Raw genomic sequence first — 20,442 nt, forward strand, 5'->3', positions numbered from 1 at the left:
AAAAAAAACAAAAACATTTCCATTTCACTGCAAACGTTTAATTTAAATAAGAATCAAAATACCTTAAATTATTCTCCAAATGACCGTCGTCTAATTAGGAGGGACACATGTAACATAAAAGCTCCATCCGATTGGTCAACAACGTGTAGAGCTCTTTCTAATTGGTCAAATGCATAAAGGGATTATTCGATTTGTTAAATACTTAAAGCTGCCATAAGATTGTTTTAGCACTCTTAAGGTTAACCATTTATTGCGATTTTCGCTGACTTTTGCGATATGTATATTGCACAGTTTGAAATTGCGATAACGATAAATTTGCGATTTATTGTGCAGGCCTATTGGGAAGTGCGGGTAACTGCACCAACAGTCACGCCCACAACTCAGAGGCATGTTTCTGATGAACTCCTGCCGCTCTGCAGAAACTATGTCCAAGAAGTTTTTAGATTTTGGCTAAAAACGGCATAATCATAATCAAAAGATCACTGGGAATGCTTTTACAATGGATCAGAAGATGATCGCAGTGAGACTTTAATTATAGATTTTACAAGTTTTGATGTCGCTCAACTCAAACTCCCTTTTTTTTGTATTCGTGCTTGTACTTTTTGTAATTTTTGGAGTATTGTTAGAGTTTGCGAAACGCTAATTGATTTCAATTAGCCTGAATTCATTTCTTTATTAACCTTTAAGGTTTCTTGTGTTGTATTTTTTTGCAAAGCTGAAAAATGTCTGTGTGATCCATTGAATTATTCATCTCAGTTTGGATTTCAGAGACCGTGTGACATTAAAAAAGAAGGACAAATGTTTAGCAAGCTGATGAATCATTAGAGAGAGCCAAACTGGCAATAAGATATCCGTAAGCACTTGCAGGGAGGATCTAGGAAATCCAGAGGACTAATGGGCTTGATGGAGCGTGAAATGTTATAGGTGAGGCAGGCTCTTGCTGTGTGCCATTTGCAGCAGAAGCCACTCACATTGTCAGGAAGATGGATGCTGCGGTGACAGAAACACAGTCTTGATCCCAGTTGTGGGTGAGAGGATGTCAGGCTTTTAGTGTGGAATAATCACTTCATTCTCGTGCTGTTGTTTGTGACTCCCCTCTAATTACACCCCAGTTACCTTTTTGAAATGAAAAGTTTATATACGCCTTTTTTCCTCTCCTGCCACAGGCTTAAATTGTGGTGTTTGGAAATGTCATGGTAAAGATTTGTTGAGGAAGAGGCTCGGTTTCCACACAGCTCATGTAAGGAGTCATTTATCATTACCCAAGAAGAGTTTTTACTTAAAAAAAAAAAAAAGTTTAGGTTCATTTCAACCGAGTGTTGGAGGCTAAACTGCCAACAACAAACATCTCATACCGCATGAAAACCTAAACGGTGATACTCCTCCTATCATCGCATGGTAATCACCTTTTCTGCAATACGCCATTACCTTCTATAGGAATTCAAATTGTGCTGGGAAAGGTGGTGCCAAGGTATTGTGATGCATTCCGGGCCGTGGCCAAGCATTGCATCCCTCATCATCATTGGGTCATGCATGAGGACAGGCTGTCTAAATGTCTCTCTAAGCTCACAGTCAGGAGTAAAGCCCCTGCCTCCCAGTGGGACTGGCTCTCTAAATATAGGCTGAAGTTCCAGTCTGCTTAGGCTTGCTATTGATGTTGGTGCAGTTTTCAGTGGCAGATGTCATGGGTTGGGATTCACGGAAAGAGATTTGTGGGATTGGTCCAAGAGTATTTGACACCATAAAGGTCAAGACTAGGGCATTACACAAATCAGGGGAATTAATATGATTGAGGTCTCGTGTGTAATCTGACTAGATGTGATGGTTGATGGGGGAAGCAGACTGAGATCAGAAAGATTATGGTGTAGATTAAAATAAATCATTAGTGGGGGAAGTTGACTTATTTTATTTTTCAAACTAGCATGTTAGAAATAAATACACCAAAACTTCAATGTCTTTATGGTTTTTGACTGCATTCAAATAGGGATCATAGTTGCAGTTGTTGCTATCCAGGTGATGAACTCCTGTTTGGATGGTGATACAGCTCTGCACTCTGGTGATCACTTGCCATCTGCCACATTTATTCGTTTATAATCCACTGCATACCAGACCAGTCTATGTGTTTGCTTTTCATATCATTAGAGCCCTACATATCTAATTTGTCAATTTCCCTCAAAGTCTGGCCTCAATCCCAGTCTGCAGTTTTGTACTCAAGATTCTGAAAACCATGTGTCTGTGTAAACCTAAAGCCTGGAGACAAGGGGATTACTTACAAAATCTCTGTGATTTATTTTCATAAACTTCCACCAGCATCTAAATACAACCCCCTGTGTCTGGGGGAAAATGAGTCCTAACACCATTAGACTGTGGAGTTTGCTCACTTTAGCCTTCTTGTCTGATAACAACAACATTTTGGATTAAAGGGCCTCTCCTAACATCAGCAGCAGGAGCTGATGAAGACATTGGTAAGCTTTCACCGGATTATTTAGTTTTGGTGTGCAAATAAACTTGCCAACACCTAGCAACCCGTAAAGAAACATCACCTGGTGGATTTTCTTTGGTTTGCGTGCTATTTCCACTGCATTTAGATTTAGGACCTGTACTCGGACTTATAGTTCTGGGACTGTCTGTTCCCTTCAGCACTTCTGGGAATCCAATAACCTGAAGAAAAAAGCAAAAATTGTCACGGTTTAGTGAGTCTGTCCAGTTTATAATAAACAACATCTGGTGGAGTCTCTGTATCAGTGATACAGTTTCTGCCAATAGCTGTCAGTATAAGTGTTGTTCTTTTTTGGCACACACAAATTAGAAGATCTCTTTGACCCCTGGAATCTGTCATCAGAACATGCCCCATCTTGCCAGAGCTCATCTACACCTTTTCTTATTGCTGTCATTATCTGCTAGTCCGGTCATTAGCATGTCGCGGGTCTACTTTGTCTCACAGAGAGGAAAACTGCTCTGCATTTACTACAGCCAGCTCTAGATTTATTTAATCGTAGTCATGTGATGAAAAAAGAGAACCAACCGGTTCTTTTTATTGTCTGGTACTTCTATCAAGTTTTATTTTTGCGGATAAAACACTTTTGCTTTGTTGCAGATTGCAATGATAAGCCTTCTAAAAGCTTTGGAGCAATACCCCGCTGTGTGTTCTGCTGTAAGAAGAATTTGACCCTACTTCTGTTAGGCACTTCATTGACCCAAATTATTGCTTGCCAAACACACTTGAACCGAAATACCCCACATTCTATTCAACCACAAGCAGAAAGCGATCTCTTTCCTTCTCTTTGGTGCACATCTGCCTTCAGTTTCAGAACTTTTGTTCTGAGCCTAGAGGAGTGGTCCCTCTTCTTTTCCCTTTTCCTGTTTAGAGATAAATTGCCCCCCCCCCCCCCCCCCCCCCCCCAACTTTGCAGTTTTCTTTCTCTGTTTCTTCAGTGACACCCCCACCCCACTCCCCCAACCCCTGCATTCTAGCTGAGTAATAAATTCTGAAAATGTGCGGGTGTTAAAACCCCAGTAAAACTGAGCACCTACATGTTGCAGGGGAGTTTTCTAGCAAACGAGCATTTAATAAGAACTCCAATAAAGCACATTCCACATAAACTGGGTCTGTTTGGATATTTTCCCTCTCCTTGGCCTCATTAAGGAGCCGTTAGTCGTTCAAGGTGCCCCATATTGCTCCATCCAATCAGTGTTAGCGTTGCATTGTTTCCAAGCTGAAACTTCTCATCTGGCAAAAGTGCAAATGTGATTTTTTTAAATGGTGAGCATCTATCTGTCCATTAGTCAATTCATCATTACAGAAGATTGCAGGACTCATTCTTGCTGCATTATATAAACCTTCACCTTTGAAATTTACTTCCATCTGTCCAACTCTGTAACAGAATTGAAAACAGTTTGTCCGTCATAGTACGGCTCAACAAATATTTTTATCTCGATGCAACTAGAGGGTAAACTGAACAGAATCATTCAGGATCATGTTTGTTTTCACAAGCTTCTTACACAATCAGCACTTGAATGAAGCTGGTTGACCAAACTTTCATGGAGTTTACAGCAGCAGGAAAGTCCTGAGGCTTTTAGACTGCACTGGCTGACTGTTCCATTCTGTTAAAGAGCTTCATGTTGTCTGATGTTCCTTTTTTTTGTATGTTTGTGTTTTCCAGTTGCCTTCTTGGGAGACATTGCTTTGGATGAGGAAGACATGCGACTCTTTAAAGTGGACAGAATAATAGATTTAGCGCAGAGGACGGTCCAGAACGTTAATCACACAGATGAAGGTAACAACAAAAGATGCCATCTAAAGAGGCAATGGTTTCCATTTAGCAACTGGTTAATGACATATGTGAACTGGAAACAGTACAAGTGACGAAACTCTCCACACAAAAGTGCAATGAAAGCTTTATTTTTGCTCTCTTCAGGTTTGTATGCCTACAACTATGTTATTAGGTCTCACAGCAACACCTGTAATACGGTGTTTGAGAGTAGCTGCTGGGCTTTGTCAGGCTGAATGTGGTTCTCAAATTAAAAAGCACAACTTAAGCTCCAGCTGTGAGTCAGAGTAGACCAGCGTGGTAAACTGTAGGTGAGCAGGAACCAACAAGCATGCACACGTTGGTGTCTACACTTGAACACAGCCATTTAGCAGCTTCTTTAAAAAAAAAAAAAAAACTTAATGAGGACATTGTGAAACAGGCAAATTGTGGGGAATTTAACAAACATGTTGCAGATAAAAAAACATGTGCTGAGTATTGATTTTTCTTTTCTTTTTCAGATTAGCTAGAGGCCTCTTTACTTGTAAAGTACAACAAATAGTGTTGCTAAATTTCTTAACATGGTCATGAGCAAGGTTTCATTGTTAAAAGCTGGTAAAGTACTCCTATGTTCAGAACAAATCACATCATTTTCAGCTATAATCAAGAATGCATCACAAAGGACAGAACAGAAACACACTACAGATTTAGAAAAAAGGGATTTAGTTACTATTAAAATAGCAATTTCTTTATTTGTGTTAAGCGAAGAATTTAAGAGAATTCCAAATATGAAGAAAAATAAGCGAAATGTGGAATCTCACCCACTTCTTTGACTTTGAACTGTATAGCCTTGGCAAAAAGTATGGCAAAAAGCTGCTAGATCGTTTGGCTGAATATGTTGGACAATCAAAATTATGTCACAAGTTGTAAAGACTTGTCTGTGTGAATGAAATCACATTGGTAGGTCAAATCTCATTGATGCAATTAACACATCTTGTACACATTTTATCTCCTCAGCCCTTCTTATCGGCTGGCGGAACACCGTCGGCTGTTATCAGCATTTTCCACAACACATGCACGAGTGTACGTGCTAATTGTTCTTGCTAGCATTAGAGGACTCCCTCAGTCTGGTCTCCAGCAGATCACATTGTTCCAGAAAAAACAATCCCCTTCTGCATGCTCATTGAATTTAGTTTGAAAAATAGGAGAGCTTGTAGTACTTTAACCTTTTAGAAGAGTTCTTTTCAGGGTTAATTAATAGATCTGATTATCTGACACCCTCAGATAAAACATTATTTTCTTAAATGCTAATGAGTAAATGAAATGGTGACAGAACTTCCCACTTGACTTTAGACGTAGCAAATAGGAGTCAGGTTGTTGAGGACATTGTGATAAGAGGTGCACAATATTTTAAGAATTCTTTGAAGTGTGATACGCATTAAAAGGTCAGTTTATAGAGATGACCTTAAGTTGGAAGTATACTCACTATCACTACTTTTATATATATATTTTTTAATCATAGTGTAGTTGGTTATAGGCTGCACAATTGCTGTTATTTTACGTATCCAAAAGTGTTGTACACATGACCAGAAACAAATTTTATGTTAAAATCCAAATTTGCAGCATCAGTTCCCTTTTTTTTTAAATTTCATTTCAATTCATTTTGATTCATTTGAATGTATTAATATAATTTTATTTATTTATTTTATTTTAATTTATTTTGTGTTTTTTGTTTAAAATTCTTTAGCTTGAATACACACAGCGTTTTTATTCTTGAGACTTTTTCAAAGTCTAAACAGAAAGTTTTCCAACTATCCCAACGTGTGATTCTTACTTTTGATAAATAGTTTTCTTTTTGTGTAAAGCACATAAACGTCTCGATTCTAAAAAATAAAGAACCAACTCCATTCCACCACAAATGTCCTTACATATACCGTCAGGGATCCTTCCATAGGGTGGTCATGTCTCTGTAATTTTGAACACCAGATTTAGATGGAGGCTTAATCACCATGGCAACATGAATGCATAGTTGAGTGACATTAAAAATGGTAAAATTACATTGGAAGGAAAAAGTATTAGTCTTCTGTAAAATCCTTTTAATGTGACGAGAAAGTAATTACGGTGTTTGAAGAAATCCCTCTTTGAGTGAGTAAATGTCATTTCTTAAGTAATTATGATGGCTTTTTTTCGGCAAATCTTTAATAATCCTCACTGGCTGTAGAATAAATATTCATTAGTTCTTCAAGCAGCTATCTCAAACTATTCACTCTATGTGCAAAAAAATCATTTGTTCTCAAGTAATGAACAGAATAATTTGTGTTGTCTTTGTCTTTTTAATTTTAATTTTTAAATCCCCAGGATCTGACCATAGTGGTAACGCAAATAATCAAGGTTCGCAGCGCAGGAAAAGGGCTGCCACCTCCAGACCAGAGCGTGTGTGGCCTGAAGGGGTTATTCCATATGTTATCAGTGGGAACTTCAGTGGTAGGTAACAACACTTGTGATTTACTGCACAGGACAAAATGAACCACAGCCAATCAAACACATAGAAGTTAATATGTTTTTATTACCTATTAGATTAGCCCTGTGTGTGGCTAGATGTAGGACTCAATTAAGATTTGCATTTGTAATCTATAATATTCATACTTAACATTAAAATGATGGCAGAAGTGTCTTCTTAAAAAGAAGTAGACTACTAGTCTTTTTTCTTTTTTTATTTTCCACAAGAATTATAAATCTGTTCAAATTTATTCCTTAATGTCCTCTTTTCATTGTGTTTTTGAATTATGACTTTTCTAAAGATACTGGTTAATCTGATGGTGCTCATCTGTGCAAATAAACTCACTGTTTTAATTCAGGAGTTTTGCGTGTAAATGTTAAAAAAGACATGCAATAGCTCATTATGTCAGTTTGTTTGTTTTTTAAAGCTTTTTTTTGTTTTTCCGATATTCCCTTCTATATGGTTTGGTCTGTTCTGACAGCTTTTAGTGTCATCAGCTGCCATCTCTCCAGGCGAGAACACACACAAGCACATAACAACGTTAGATTGTGTTAGCAATAGAATCATTTACGTCCTTGTTGGCAATGCACAAAATAATAAAAGATTGCCATACTAAATCAACATTTGATCATTCGGCCGCTGAGGCTTACCGCTGTGGTCTTTGTTTGAGTGTTGTTTTTTATTCCTCAGGCAGCCAGCGGGCTGTATTCCGTCAAGCCATGCGGCACTGGGAGAAGCACACCTGTGTGACCTTTATAGAGCGAACCCAGGAGGAGAGCTACATTGTTTTCACCTACCGGCCATGTGGGTAAGTCACTAGGGTTTTTTTTTTTTAGCTCCCCTTGATAAGAATTGAATAATGGTCAGTCTCTGCTAAGCCCTCATTATCCACAGCTAATTATCTAGTGCCTGAGTACTCTTCCTTGTATCCTGCTCAGCTGCCTTTCACCATTGTTCATCCTCTCTGTTTGCAGTCTCTGTGCAGTCAGAGAGGTGTTATTTTAGTCTCTGCCAACTCTGAAAGAGACAGCCTTTCAGTGGTCAGGAATTTCCTGCTCTTCAGCATCGCTCTGCATCAGTCGCTAGGCACTTGTGTCATACATGACTTAAAGGACAGCACTCGAGGGGAACACTTCTTCCCCAGCCTCTCCAGAATCCTGTTCACTGTTGTCCTAAAGTTGAACTTATGTCTGTGTTTCTCTTTTAAAAATATTCTCTGGGGTAGAGCTGGTTGTGGCTCGTGTTGTTGCTTAGCGACAATTGAAGATCTGTTTGAACGTGGAGGATTTTTTGAAAATTTGTTTATCTTTTTTTTTTTTTTTTAATTAGAGCATTTGGTGCTCTTTGTAGTACATCCTGTCGATATGATATTTAGAGGAAAGGAGACTAACATTTGCTTTAAAGACGTCTCCTCACAGATTTAATTCACAAGCCAAATATCATTTTTAGACATTTTTTACTTCTAGAACTTGTGGGAATCATTTATCTCACAAGTGAAATATATAGCACTGATCAAATGAAATGCTATGGAAATAATCTTTTTCCAGCTGTCTTATTGTCCATTTTTAGCGGTAAGATTGACCCCTTGAATAACAAGGATGACATTATCCTCTTGGAGCAGCAGTTAGCAGTGGGAAAGCTTGACTCTGCTGCATATTCAAGAGGCCCCCATCTGTACTGTGCAAAGTTCAAGGCGTGTCTCAAGAGAACCTGACTTGGCTCACAGTAATTAGAGAGCGGCCGTCTGGCCCACACTGCCATTATGTGTGTGCCCGTCCTGCAGACTCTCACACTGAACCTTTCATGTCACGCTGAGGTGGAGTTCTGCAGCCAGGCAGGATCTAGCATCACTTTCACAATTTGCATTGGCAGCCACATGAATGAAGGTCACTCCAGTGTGCGTGTGTGTGTGTGGATAATGGGTCAGCCTTTTTCAATATTAGTATCAGCAGCAATAATATATCAATGTTTTCTCTGCGTCCTCAATTACCCCACAAGCATCATGTGCTAAATGTCAGCTTTTCACAAAAAAAAAAATCTCCCTTTCTATGGTTTTCCATTTGAAGTGTTAAATCTAATCTCTGTATTTGTGCTGGCACAGCTTCCTATGTTTAAGGATATGTTTGGCTTTTGCTTCATAGGTGCTGCTCATATGTGGGTCGCCGTGGAGGGGGTCCACAGGCCATATCCATTGGCAAAAACTGTGATAAATTTGGCATTGTGGTGCACGAGTTGGGTCATGTGATTGGCTTCTGGCACGAACACACACGGCCTGATAGAGATGAACACGTCAGCATCATCAAGGACAACATTCAACCAGGTAGGTGCAGCATAAAAAGCTTTTTTATACACAGAGAGACAAAGCAGGGGTCTCATGTTTGACTTTTATGAACAAGACACATTTATGTTGGACCTCTGTTTGTTTTTACCACCCAAATGTTTTCCAGATGTTTTGAAAGCCAAACCAATTGTTCAAATGACAAAACGTTGATACTGGATTGGTCGTGACCCAGGTCAACAACAACCATCACCGTTGCTGTTGACCTACAGGGAAATTGGACCACTGTTGGGGGAAGAAAAGGAAAAGAGAAAAGGAAAAGCACAATTTGTGGACTAGAAACTTTAAATGTAGGAATTTTGACAGGGAAACCTAAAGATTGATATGATGGAAAGAAGAAAGGTGAATATCATGTGGGTTAAAACTGATTTATTAAGTTGTGGGTGGAAAGAAGAACAGAGGAGTGATCCGAAAGGAGGAGTTAGCAAAGAATGTTCTGGAGAAGAGATTGTCAGAGAGGGTGATGAGTCTGGAGCTGATGGTTGAAGGTGTGATGTTGAATATTGGCAACGGTCATGCTTCCCAGGATGTGAGCGAGAGGATGAAAACAATCTTTTGGAGAAAGATGGATGAGATGATTGAGGGTGTCCCTAAAGATGAAGAGAATGGTGATTGGGGCAGACTTTAACAGACATGTAGGTGAGAGAAGTAAAGGTGATGAGGCAGTAATTGATACATTTGTTGTTCAGGATGGTAATGCAGAAGGACAGATGATAGATTTTGCTGAAGGGAAGAAATGGCAGTGGTGAAGACATTTTTCCAAAAAAGAGAGGAGCGTAGGCTGACATAGACATGAATACTGATGGCATTTTGTGCAGATGCTGGGAGAGTGTAGTTAGGCAGCATAGGATGGTGGTCTCAGGATTTCTTTGGTGTTGAGGAAGATGAAGAGGACTAAGGTGGAGGAAATTTAAAAAAACAAGTACTTTATGTCTTTTTAGGGGGGGTTAGTTTAGGAGGTTCTTCCAGATGACCGGACAGCTACAGCTAATGCCTTAGTCACTGTGGGTTTTTGGGTTTTCGGGGCACATGGAGGGTTGTAGACAGGAGCAGCTGCATCTTGAGGGGAGCACAGGTGTGTTTTGAAGTTCCCTTGAGGCTTGTGCGGCCACCTTAAGGGATGTCATGAAAATAAAATGTACCATTGTTCCGTGTATGTGGTAAATGCATTGTAAAGTATTTGTGAGGTTAATGGAAGTTACACGCACTTATGACATATGGGGGGTGCTGTCGTACAGTGCCCTAACCCTGCACTTTAGTCATTAGTGAGGTGCGCATACTGGCTCCTTACTGACTGTGCGCAAATGCTCCACGCACAGTGTGCAGGTGATACAAAAGTGGCTTAAGATGCATGGAAGACGTCCACACAAACTACAGTCTGATTGTCTAACTTCCTCATTTCTAACAGCCAGGCTGTGCACAAGAAGCACACAATAGGAGCACAAATAGCACACACTACTTGAACGGGCTCCTTGCACAGTGGGCAGGTTTTGGTGGGGTTGAAAAAAATGACAAATCTGTACAATGGGACAGTGTCTCACCTACTTTACTCTTACTTATTTATCCCTGAGTGTTGTATATGTGTTTGTCACAATCCGATGCCTAATGCCCACAGCATGTCCATAGAAAAAAAAGTACATGAACATTTCACCTCCGGGTTGTCTAGGGTCTTAAAATTTCATGAGGGCCACCTGCATACCCTCAGGGAAATTGTGACAAAGGCATAAAGTGATCGGGGAGACTGGGAGGAGGGAACTTGGTTGGTCATTTAGAAAGAGGAAAGCAGACAATGAGACTTGGTGGTGGAACCAGAAGTTCAGGAGTGTGTTAAGAGGGTGGAAATGTGTTGACAGGTTTCACAAATGGGATAAAAGGATGTAAAGAAAACTTTAGGAAGCTGTTAAATGAGGAAAACTTTAAATAGCTCAGAGTAGAAGAGGTGACTGTTGTAGAACAGGAAGTAAAAAAGATCAGTCACAATGAAGTGAGGAAGCTATTGACGAGGATGAAGAGTGGAAAAGCAGTTAGTCCCAACAACAAAACCGTGGAGTTTCTGACTGGGCTGTTTAACAAGAACTTAAAGAGTGAGGCGATGCCAGAGGATTGGAAGAAACGTGTACTGGTGCCTATTTTTAAGAACAAGGAAGACATAAAGAGTTGTGGAAACTACAAAGGTACAAAGCTGATGAATCACAATGAGGTTATAGGAAAAGAGAGGTGGAAGCACCCTTTGGCTGAGGTTTTATGCCAATGCAGAGAACCACAGATGCTATATTTGCTTTCACGATGCTTTCAGAGAGGCACAGCAAAGGTCAGAAGCAGCTGAATTGTATTTGCAGACCTAAAGAAAGCAGGGAGCAAATGGAGGAACATTAGGGAAGTGGAGGTTTTCTCTAGAAAGGAGGAATGAAAATCAGCTGCAGCTAGACAGAGTATCTGGTGTGTAAATGAGAGGAACTCAAGTGGAACAGTGAGATTACAGGGAGCAGAGGTGGAGAAGGTGGAGGATTTTAAGTACTTAAGGAAGTGAGGAGATGGGTACAAGCAGGTTGGAATGGGTGAAGGAAGGTTTCAGGTGTGGTGTGTGGCAAAAGAGCGTCAGCAAGAATGAAAGGAAAGGTGTAGAAGACTGTGGTGAGACCTGCCATGTTGGTTTAGAGACAGTGGCTCTGAGAAAGAGACAGGAGGCAGAGCTGAAGATGTTGAACTTCTCTGGGTTGGATAGGATCAGGAATGAATCCATCTGAAGGACAACTCAGATGCTCTGGAGCTGCCAGAATAAAAGGCCTAGACGAAAACCAAATAGGAGGTTCATGGATGTAGTGAAGAAAGACATGAACTAGGTGGGTGTGAGTGAGGAAGATGCAGAGGATTAGATGAAGATGGATGATTTACTGTGGCACTGCTAAAGGGGGTGACCGAAAGACTAAGAAGACGCGTGAAACCTGTGCTTACAAACAAATGACACAGCTTTTCCAATCGCATTTTTCACAGTGAAGTTGAATCCCTTCCAATCCAAATAAAAGAAAAAGTATAAAAGTACATTGAAATAGAAAAGTTTTTGTTAAAACTGTGAAGAATGTGTCACGGTTTTTTAATGGTTTATATAATATGAAGTTAATCAAAGACAAATCTCTCCCAAAAAAAGTGATTTTATAGTGTTGGTGCATGACATCATGGAAATTATAACATGAAATCCAAATTTAGCAAGAGAACTGAGGCTCTGTTGCATCTTTTGGTGCATTTTCAGATACTTGAAGGTTCCAGCTATAAGTAAAACATGGTCATACATAGCTGCACAAAAAAGGAATTTTTTTTTGTTCTGAAATTATTGTTCTTTAGTAAAATAAATGTGATTCTACCCCCAGAAAAATAAACAACCTCTATTGTAGGTGTGGCACCATGAGAGTTTCATTATTTACAGTGAAATTAGTTCTATCTATGGCCCCAGTAAAAGATTCATCATATGCCACAGCTTCACTTCAGGATATTCATTTCTCAAATATTTCCATATTTGGATCAACAGATGGAAGTTTTTGTCTCTATTGAACAGCTATTTTGTTTGAACATATTAAAGCAACATTTAAAGATGTTATTCAGAATTGTAAATCTTGAGTGCACAGCTACAGATTAGGAAAACTAATTAGGGGGATTTCACTCCATCACAAAGCTTTCATCTTAACTCTCTAAACACTGTAGTTATGTTGGAGCAAAATGGCCTTTAAAAGTGAGTCAGCTCCACTTGTTCTGTTAGCAGGATTGCACAACAACAGTGAGATATACTGACTAGCGTGTGGTAGGCTCCCTCAAAGTTTTTTTTTTGAAGACTCGACCAGTTTAAAGGAAAAACTTCTAAATGTTAGACAGCAGTTTTTAAACTTCTCAAAAAATGTAAAATACATTTTGATTTTATACTTTAAAAGATCCCAAAGGCCTTTTTTAGTGTTTAGCTTTAAAGTCTGACGCAAAAGTTCTGCCTCAATCCCAGATGTGCATATAAAAAGTGTTTTTGTCTTTTCTTTGCTCTGTTCCTGAATGAAATTCTGACTGCAAGAGTCTGGTTTGACTCGGCTTCATATGTGATTCTTCTTTTTCCAAACACTTTGTTCCTTTTAGGGCAGGAGTATAACTTTTTGAAGATGGAGCCAGGGGAGGTGGACTCCTTGGGAGAAGTCTATGACTTTGATAGTATCATGCACTATGCCAGGAACACCTTTTCCAGGTTAGTTATCTGGCAAGTTGTAATGTGCCAATCCTAAAAACCTGTTAAGCCATTTTCAGTCTGTTTCAGCCTTTTACACTGTTTGCTTAAAATGTTGAATATACAGATGTGTGTGATGGACCAGAGCTGTACGCTTCAGACCACTCCTGATGATGCCTACTTACTTACAAAATATCCACAAATAAACCAAAAACAAATTCTGAACCATTGTTTTTCAAGCAATAAATGGCAGGAAAATTAAATCTTTCTTTAAACCCTGCTGTTAGCTCAGCATCCAAAGGTAAATGTAATAGTTTTTGTGCCTTTTTACTGTTGTTGTCTATTTAGTATTATTTTATTATTATTATTTATAGTTTACACTTTTTAGCATCTTGAAAATCCGTCATGCAATTTATGTCATAATTAGACAAAACTTTTTTTTGCTAATTTGAAATCACTTGAGGCACAAAAAACCAGACTTGGTACATAAAAAAACGTTTTTAAAGAATTTGGATTTGTCTGGTTCTACTTACAGTCTTCCTGTCAGCTGATTAGTGTAATGTCTAAATTGATGTATGGTCTTGGTTTGAGGGCATTTTAGTTGTGGTTTTCTTTTTTTTCCCAGCAGGATCTTTTACACTTTTTTTCTAACACATGTGGCTTTGGAGGATTGATACTGTATCAGCTGTCGCGTAATATTAAACTGTTAAATTTCTTGAAATATAAAGAAACGTTTGTCTGAAACAATTTATGATGTTGTCTCACATTTAGATGACAATTAATCTTTGTCGCCACAGTGAAACTTTGTATTACCTCTTCTCACAGCACGATCAAATTAAAACTCCTCTCCCTGGCTCCTGCTGCCTCATTAAAGCAGTGTTGTTCCTGGTAGCTGAACTTGTACAGCGACCAGGAGCAACAGGCCCTGCTTCATAATTGCGAAATTTCTTCATTACACTCTCAGGCTAGCATGAAACTTCCTGTAAAAGTTATGCTCTTGTGCTGTAAACCACCTCATTATGATTTTGGAAGCTCTTTGAAGAAGTTTTATATGACACTGCATATGTTTATTTAGGTGTCTACTGCTATTTCCAAGCATTTAGTTGTTACAGTAAATACTTTACATTCAAAATCTTGTACACTCATTATACAAGTGGAAAATGATGATGAGACACTGGAAAACACTGATGGAAAAGCCAAAAGTGTTTATTAGACAAAATTGTTGCCATATTTCTAGTACTCACCTTACTCTGTTAAGTGATTCAGAGTCAAAGGTGAGCACCATAGACTTTGGAGTGGAGGTAAATAAGTGACAATCATCATTTAAACATTGGAAGTCTATCTTAGATAAGTCTGTTTTTTTGCTCAGCTTTTAAATGTAGACGTGCTCATGTCAAATTTTAAAATGCACAGTTTTCCTCAACTAACCTCAAGCTCCAATCCTCGCTGAAAGCTGCAGGAAGCTTTTCCAGACATTCTGGTGTTGGACGAAGGACTTTGCTAAAAAGCCACACAGCAAACACCAGTCAGGACTTTCAGATCTAATCATCTGAAGTGGTGGTTATCTACCAGCTGGGTCACTGCAAAGCCAAGAAAGCCTCAGAGGGGAACTTGGAGCTGATTCCGCCTCTGATTCATAATTGTGATTACAAAAACATCCGTCCATTCTCTGCACATGTCCTTCTGGTCGTGTTCAACGTTTGACAATTGAACTTGGAAAAAATGCATGGGCTTGAGTAACATTTACCTCATCTTTAAGCTCTTCTCCCATCCACTGAGACAGAGCTCAGTAATTCAGAGCAGATGCAACCTGATCTCTGGGCAGACAAAATTCAAAGCAAGAAGCGGGTTTAAGCCCAGACTATAATAATTGCTACCTTTATCTGATATAAGCACCAGCTGTGGACTTGTTTTTATTTGGCTCTCTCTTTCAGCTGCATATATATTCCACACCAGTGGCATTCCGGGTTTTCTCTCTTGACGTGGAGGCCTCTCCTCAGATCTACGGCCGGGCTCTAGCAGCAAACAGATTCTGGGAAGCAGAGAGGAATCTTTGTTCAAACAGAGGCTGAGGCTGGATGTAAGCCAATGTACAGAAAGGTCCTGTCTGACACTGTGCAACCCAACTTTGAAACGTCGGTTTGGAAATGTAGTTCACATAGATCAGAGGGAGGGGAATACTTTTTTCCTTTTTTTTCTTCATTTTGTCTGGCTTGCTTAAATTTTTTAAGTGCAACTTTGAACGTTCTAAAGTACAAGGGCTTTGTTTTTTGCTGGAAAGATTAGGTTGAATTTCAGTCATTTTGGCACATTTAGGTGTTGCTAATCTGAGGTCAAGATCTCAACATATCTTCTTAATCTTGCAGGTTGGGGGTTCGCCCTGCAGGTTTTTGCTCATTTAAGTGGTCCACTCCTCTTTGTTGGGTAATTCACCCGGTTCTGCTTTTAGTTAAGCTCTGTTCTAGTTCAGTGAAGTGTCCTGTTATAGCTTCTCCCTCTATTTTCAAGATTACTTAGGAGTAGGAGGATGACTTCAGACAACTAAATTGGGGCCCCTGTTGGCTTTTTGGTCTTTTTTTTTTCCTTGACGCTGATTAGCAGATTTACCTGTGGCTTTGTCATTCATTGTTGCCCCTCTGCTGGCCGATGTCGTTTCTGGGTGTTTTACAGTAAATCACCGTGGGAAGCCTGGGCCTTTGCTGCTGCTGTTGTTTGGAAGATTTCATGGCTTGCCTTGATGTTTTGCTGTGTCTCCTGGGGACGAGCAGAGTTGAACCCACGCGTTTTGTCTGGGCTGTTACCCGTCCCACAACCCTACCAGCCCCCCCTTCCTCCTATGCTTTAAAGATATTCTTGAAGAATGTTGCATGAAAAAGTGCCAACTCAAATAGAGACTTGCCGATGTGCCCTTTGTCTCATCTGACACTGGCTTGAGTTGCTTTTCTTTTTTTAAACCGACGGCCAACATATGGGCTCAAGGAAGCTTGCATACCGGCAGGCAGGCACAGTCTAAACTGTTAGCTCAGGCTGCTCTGTTTGCACATGCCTGTCGTTGATAGGCACGTCACCATGGGAACGGCCAGGGAGCCAGCACTTACAACGATGAAGATGATAAACTAGTAAGGTGTCAAAAGATGCTGCATTGTTGAAGTTTTGGGCTCTTCTGATCAGCTATAAGCAAAGCTACTGGATGCTGCCCCACATCCCTTTTTTGACTTGTGTTTAGATGAAGAATGAAGCTTATGTTGACTGGAGATGAGGTTGAGCCCTTGGAGTTGGTCCATGCCAAAGCCGACAAATGTGATCAATAACCTCAGTGTTCAACTTAGTTCTAACAAAGCAGCTGTTCTATTGCTGCTCTTTCAGCAATCAATAAACCTGACAGACAAGGAAGAAGCATCAAACTCTACAAAGTTTAGTGAATATTTTCAGGTTTTACGCACACTCATCAGAAATGGAATCAAATGTCATAAAAAAACAGAATATCAGGGGAAAAAAAAGAAAAAATCGTTTTTTTATGATTGAAAGCAGTGTAGTAGCCATATTAACTCACTGCAACCGTTAGCAAAAAGTAGTCTATTAACATGCCCTCTATCAAGCCTTTAATAGTAAACAATGCTCATGTTTGTATGTGATTAATATATTACCTTTGGCACATCAAAGAACGATTTTTTAATTGAAATAATAGTTATTTTCACAGCAAATTTTCCTATCCGGAAGTAAAACACCTCAATCCTTGAGGCGCCGCCTTGCGCTGCCTGTGGGTGTCGTCATGACATCAACCTAGAGCCGACCTCGGTAGCGTGTCTGCGTTTCGCCTTCGGAAACAAACAAACATTTGCAAAGATGGATGTGCACATTGTGCATATGAAAGGAAAGTGTTTTTGCCAATTCTCACTTGCTCCGGTGAGAAAGTGTGTGTGTGTGTGTGTGTTAGCCTGGGGGTGGTGCTGGCAGCGCAGACTCTTCCTGGAAGGGGCTGTTCCTCACTTTCATACGTATGAATGTGAGAACCTGCTCGTTTTTGTGGATTGGGAGTGACTGGCTACTTTTTAGATGAATACTCAGAAATGTGTGAACAGATGCTGAGTTGATGTACAGAGTGTGTGTTCAAATTAAAATTTTTCAAAAAATACCAACTCTGCAATGACTGTTTTAAAGAATTGTATATTTATACACAGCTTGGGTTGTTCTAAAATCTTTAAAATTTTATTTTGTGTTGAAGTTGAGTCATGGCATCTGGACTTAAAATCATTCTTGAAACGTTTCAGTGCTTCTGATGAAGCACTTTGGATGATTTTAAGTCCAGCTGCCATGACTCAACTTCAAGACAATGTCATTTGAATAAATGAGAGCCTTCACTGACATAAAATCATATTGCTTTCCAATTAAAATGTATATTTTTCCCCATTTCATACAGTAAACTAATTTTAAAACCTACGCATAAGTCTGAACGTTCATTTAATGGCGTGGTGTTCATTGGTTGTTTTAAAATTGTTTTTTGTCTTTTCCTATATATGTGTGTATAAAATCACAGATATGACCTCATGCAGAATTAGCTAATTCTAAAGTTTAAAGCTTATATAAATGTCTTAAAGCTGTTTAACGCCTTAACTTAAATAAACTGAGCACACATGCCAAGCCTCTTGAGTGATTGTGACATTTGTTAAAGCTTTCTTAAAACCAAATTCTCTTTTGTCAAGACTTAACTTCTTCCGCAGAATCCCACAGTTTTGTTAGGCAACAGTGAGAGGATGACGGTGATTTGAATTGCACAATTTCACGGTGAATCACTTGATCCTTCAGCACGCATTTTGCTTGAAGGGTGCGCAGTGAAGTGGGTTGAAGGAGTCTGCTTGCTGTCTGGGTGTCGTGCAACATTAACGCCAGCTTCTTTTTCTCAATCGCAGAGGTATTTTCCTGGACACCATCCTGCCACGCTACGATGTGAATGGAGTGCGGCCTCCCATCGGCCAGAGAACCCGACTCAGCAAAGGAGATATAGCACAAGCACGCAAGCTCTACAAATGTTCCAGTAAGATCAAGATGACAAGTCCCCTTCAGTTTATTTACTTGTGATTTCACATGACTGCACTTCAGCCACAGAAGGGGTACTGCTCTTTTGCACCCCCCCCCCCCCCCCCCCATATATGTTTCCAACACTGTTGCTCCATATTGATGTGGTGTGGTTCCCTGGATACAGCATCAGTCTCTACCACAGAGGAAATGCCGAAACAAATTGCGGACAGGAAGTTTTCAATCACTCTTTCCCAGAAAGATGCAAAAGCACTGCTTTTTTTTGTGGACACCATGATTAAATGATACTTAGAGACAAAACTCATGTCAGCATTTCACTTTATGCTATCTAAACTGTGTAGCAACACTCTAAAACTAGCACTTTCTAAACCACACAGTTTGTTTATGCTTCCTGATAAAGAACAGATAGCAGCAGAAGTACACAGATTTGCACATGGAGGAATAGCTCCTCTCATGTCAGACAGTTAATTGTAGGTCAGGATGGGACAGCTGAGCCGCCTGCCTCGCATGGAAACTTGCTGCATAAACATGGTTGGATTAAAACGGAGATGGATGGACTGGCCTGTGTGGCTGCAGACTAAAACTGGAACCTTAAACCATAAATGGATCCTTGTGCGAGTCTGAGCGTTCTGTCTTTTTAATCACGACTGTCTCAGCCTCCAGAGGAAGGGTGGATGATGTGGCGCACGGTGTGGGGGATGAGGTTGTGACTCTCTCCACATGGTGCTGGAAAGAAAAAAATCCTTAAAGAGACACGGATCTCCCATTCATGCAACATTCCTATGAGTGTTTGTCATCCTCGGTGTGCGCCTAAGTTCTTTTTTTTATTGGTTTTAGCTTGACAGACCTCTGCTAGGTATTTTGGAGCACTGCTGGTAGCTCAGGTCTCTTTGCTTTTTTTTAATTGGACAGAATCCTACATAAAAACAATGAACGCAGACAGACAGGAAACACCTGCTAAGGTGGAAATAACACTTTACTAATAGATGCACAAATAGACGGCACAGTCGTTTCCTCTGTTACCTAATTAAACAGATTTCTCCCACTGGTAAAGACCCTCCCTACTTTTGTCCATGAGACCATGTATCGTGTTTGGATTTGGTCCTCACACGCTTCTGCTTCTAAGTTATGCCAGTTAAACTAAGTGCTGTTTCTTACTGTCATCATGTACATAATGCATCAAGTCCTCTAAGGTGCTGGGTTATTTATAGAGGAAGAGATTTATTTTCAGAGGATGCTCAGAGAAAGTGTCTAACACTGTCCAATCATCATGTGGAGTCGATGGGGGATGTGATGGGGGTAATATTATCACCAGATGTAAACTTTAACATAAAAAAAGCAGCTTTTTGTTTTCTGTCAGTCATTATGATTCCAGCATCTGTTTTACCAAAATGCTTTTAACGAGGTTCAGCACAGATTAGAAGTCTAAGCAGAGACTAACTGGCCCAATGTGCGGGTCTGTGTTTGTTGGTAAATGAATGCAGAATGTGGAGAGAGCCTTCAGGACAGCAGCGGCAACTTCTCGTCTCCTGGCTTTCCAAACGGATACTCGGCCTACATGCACTGCATCTGGAGAATATCAGTCACACCAGGAGAAAAGGTATGACTGTAAGGAACTGGAAGATCAACTCTGAGGTTACTTTTTCTTTTTTATTAGGCTTTGTTGTCTTTTTTTTATGGGGAATGGGAACATTCTGCAGCAACTGACCTATGGGACCACAAGGTTTGGCACAATAGATTTATATGGGGGGAAAAAAACTTCCAGAACAATAAAAGTTTGCTGGAAATGTTTCTGTCATCTACAGTTTTTCTGTTTTATCATTAAACAAATAATCACAGATTCTGAGGTTTTGTAGTGATTTCATCAATCTCTTATTTTTACAGAATGAAGTTGAACATTTTTAGATAATCTTTAAAATCCTAAATATTATTTGAAACTATGTTTCTTTGCAAAAATCAGTTTGAAAATATTCTAAACTTTTTAGGGAATAAAGTGTTATAATTTCATATAATAAGATAAAATAAATTTCTTGTCTCATCATATCTATTGCAAAACAGAAAAGAAACTATTGCTGTAATTTTTTTCTATTCTTGATTTTTTTACAATAGTTTTTAA

General features: G+C 39.6%; 1 protein-coding gene across 2 annotated transcripts in view; it reads left to right on the forward strand.

The window, feature by feature from the left end:
• bmp1a (bone morphogenetic protein 1a) overlaps positions 1-20,442 on the forward strand; it is a 33,189-nt gene that overhangs the window by 2,976 nt on the left and 9,771 nt on the right. The window contains exons 2-8 of one of the 2 annotated variants that reach the window (XM_004072482.5): positions 4,164-4,277; positions 6,609-6,734; positions 7,441-7,558; positions 8,892-9,070; positions 13,205-13,310; positions 18,200-18,324; positions 19,811-19,926. In XM_004072482.5, coding sequence (XP_004072530.1) covers positions 4,164-4,277; positions 6,609-6,734; positions 7,441-7,558; positions 8,892-9,070; positions 13,205-13,310; positions 18,200-18,324; positions 19,811-19,926 — 884 coding nt within the window. Of the gene's footprint in view, positions 1-4,163; positions 4,278-6,283; positions 6,396-6,608; positions 6,735-7,440; positions 7,559-8,891; positions 9,071-13,204; positions 13,311-18,199; positions 18,325-19,810; positions 19,927-20,442 lie in introns of those variants that run through there. The other variant, XM_078952822.1, reaches the window with a different exon arrangement.

This window comes from Oryzias latipes, chromosome 9 (genome assembly GCF_053564925.1).
Source record: "Oryzias latipes strain Hd-rR chromosome 9, Olatipes_Hd-rR_3.1".
NCBI classification, from domain to species: domain Eukaryota; kingdom Metazoa; phylum Chordata; class Actinopteri; order Beloniformes; family Adrianichthyidae; genus Oryzias; species Oryzias latipes.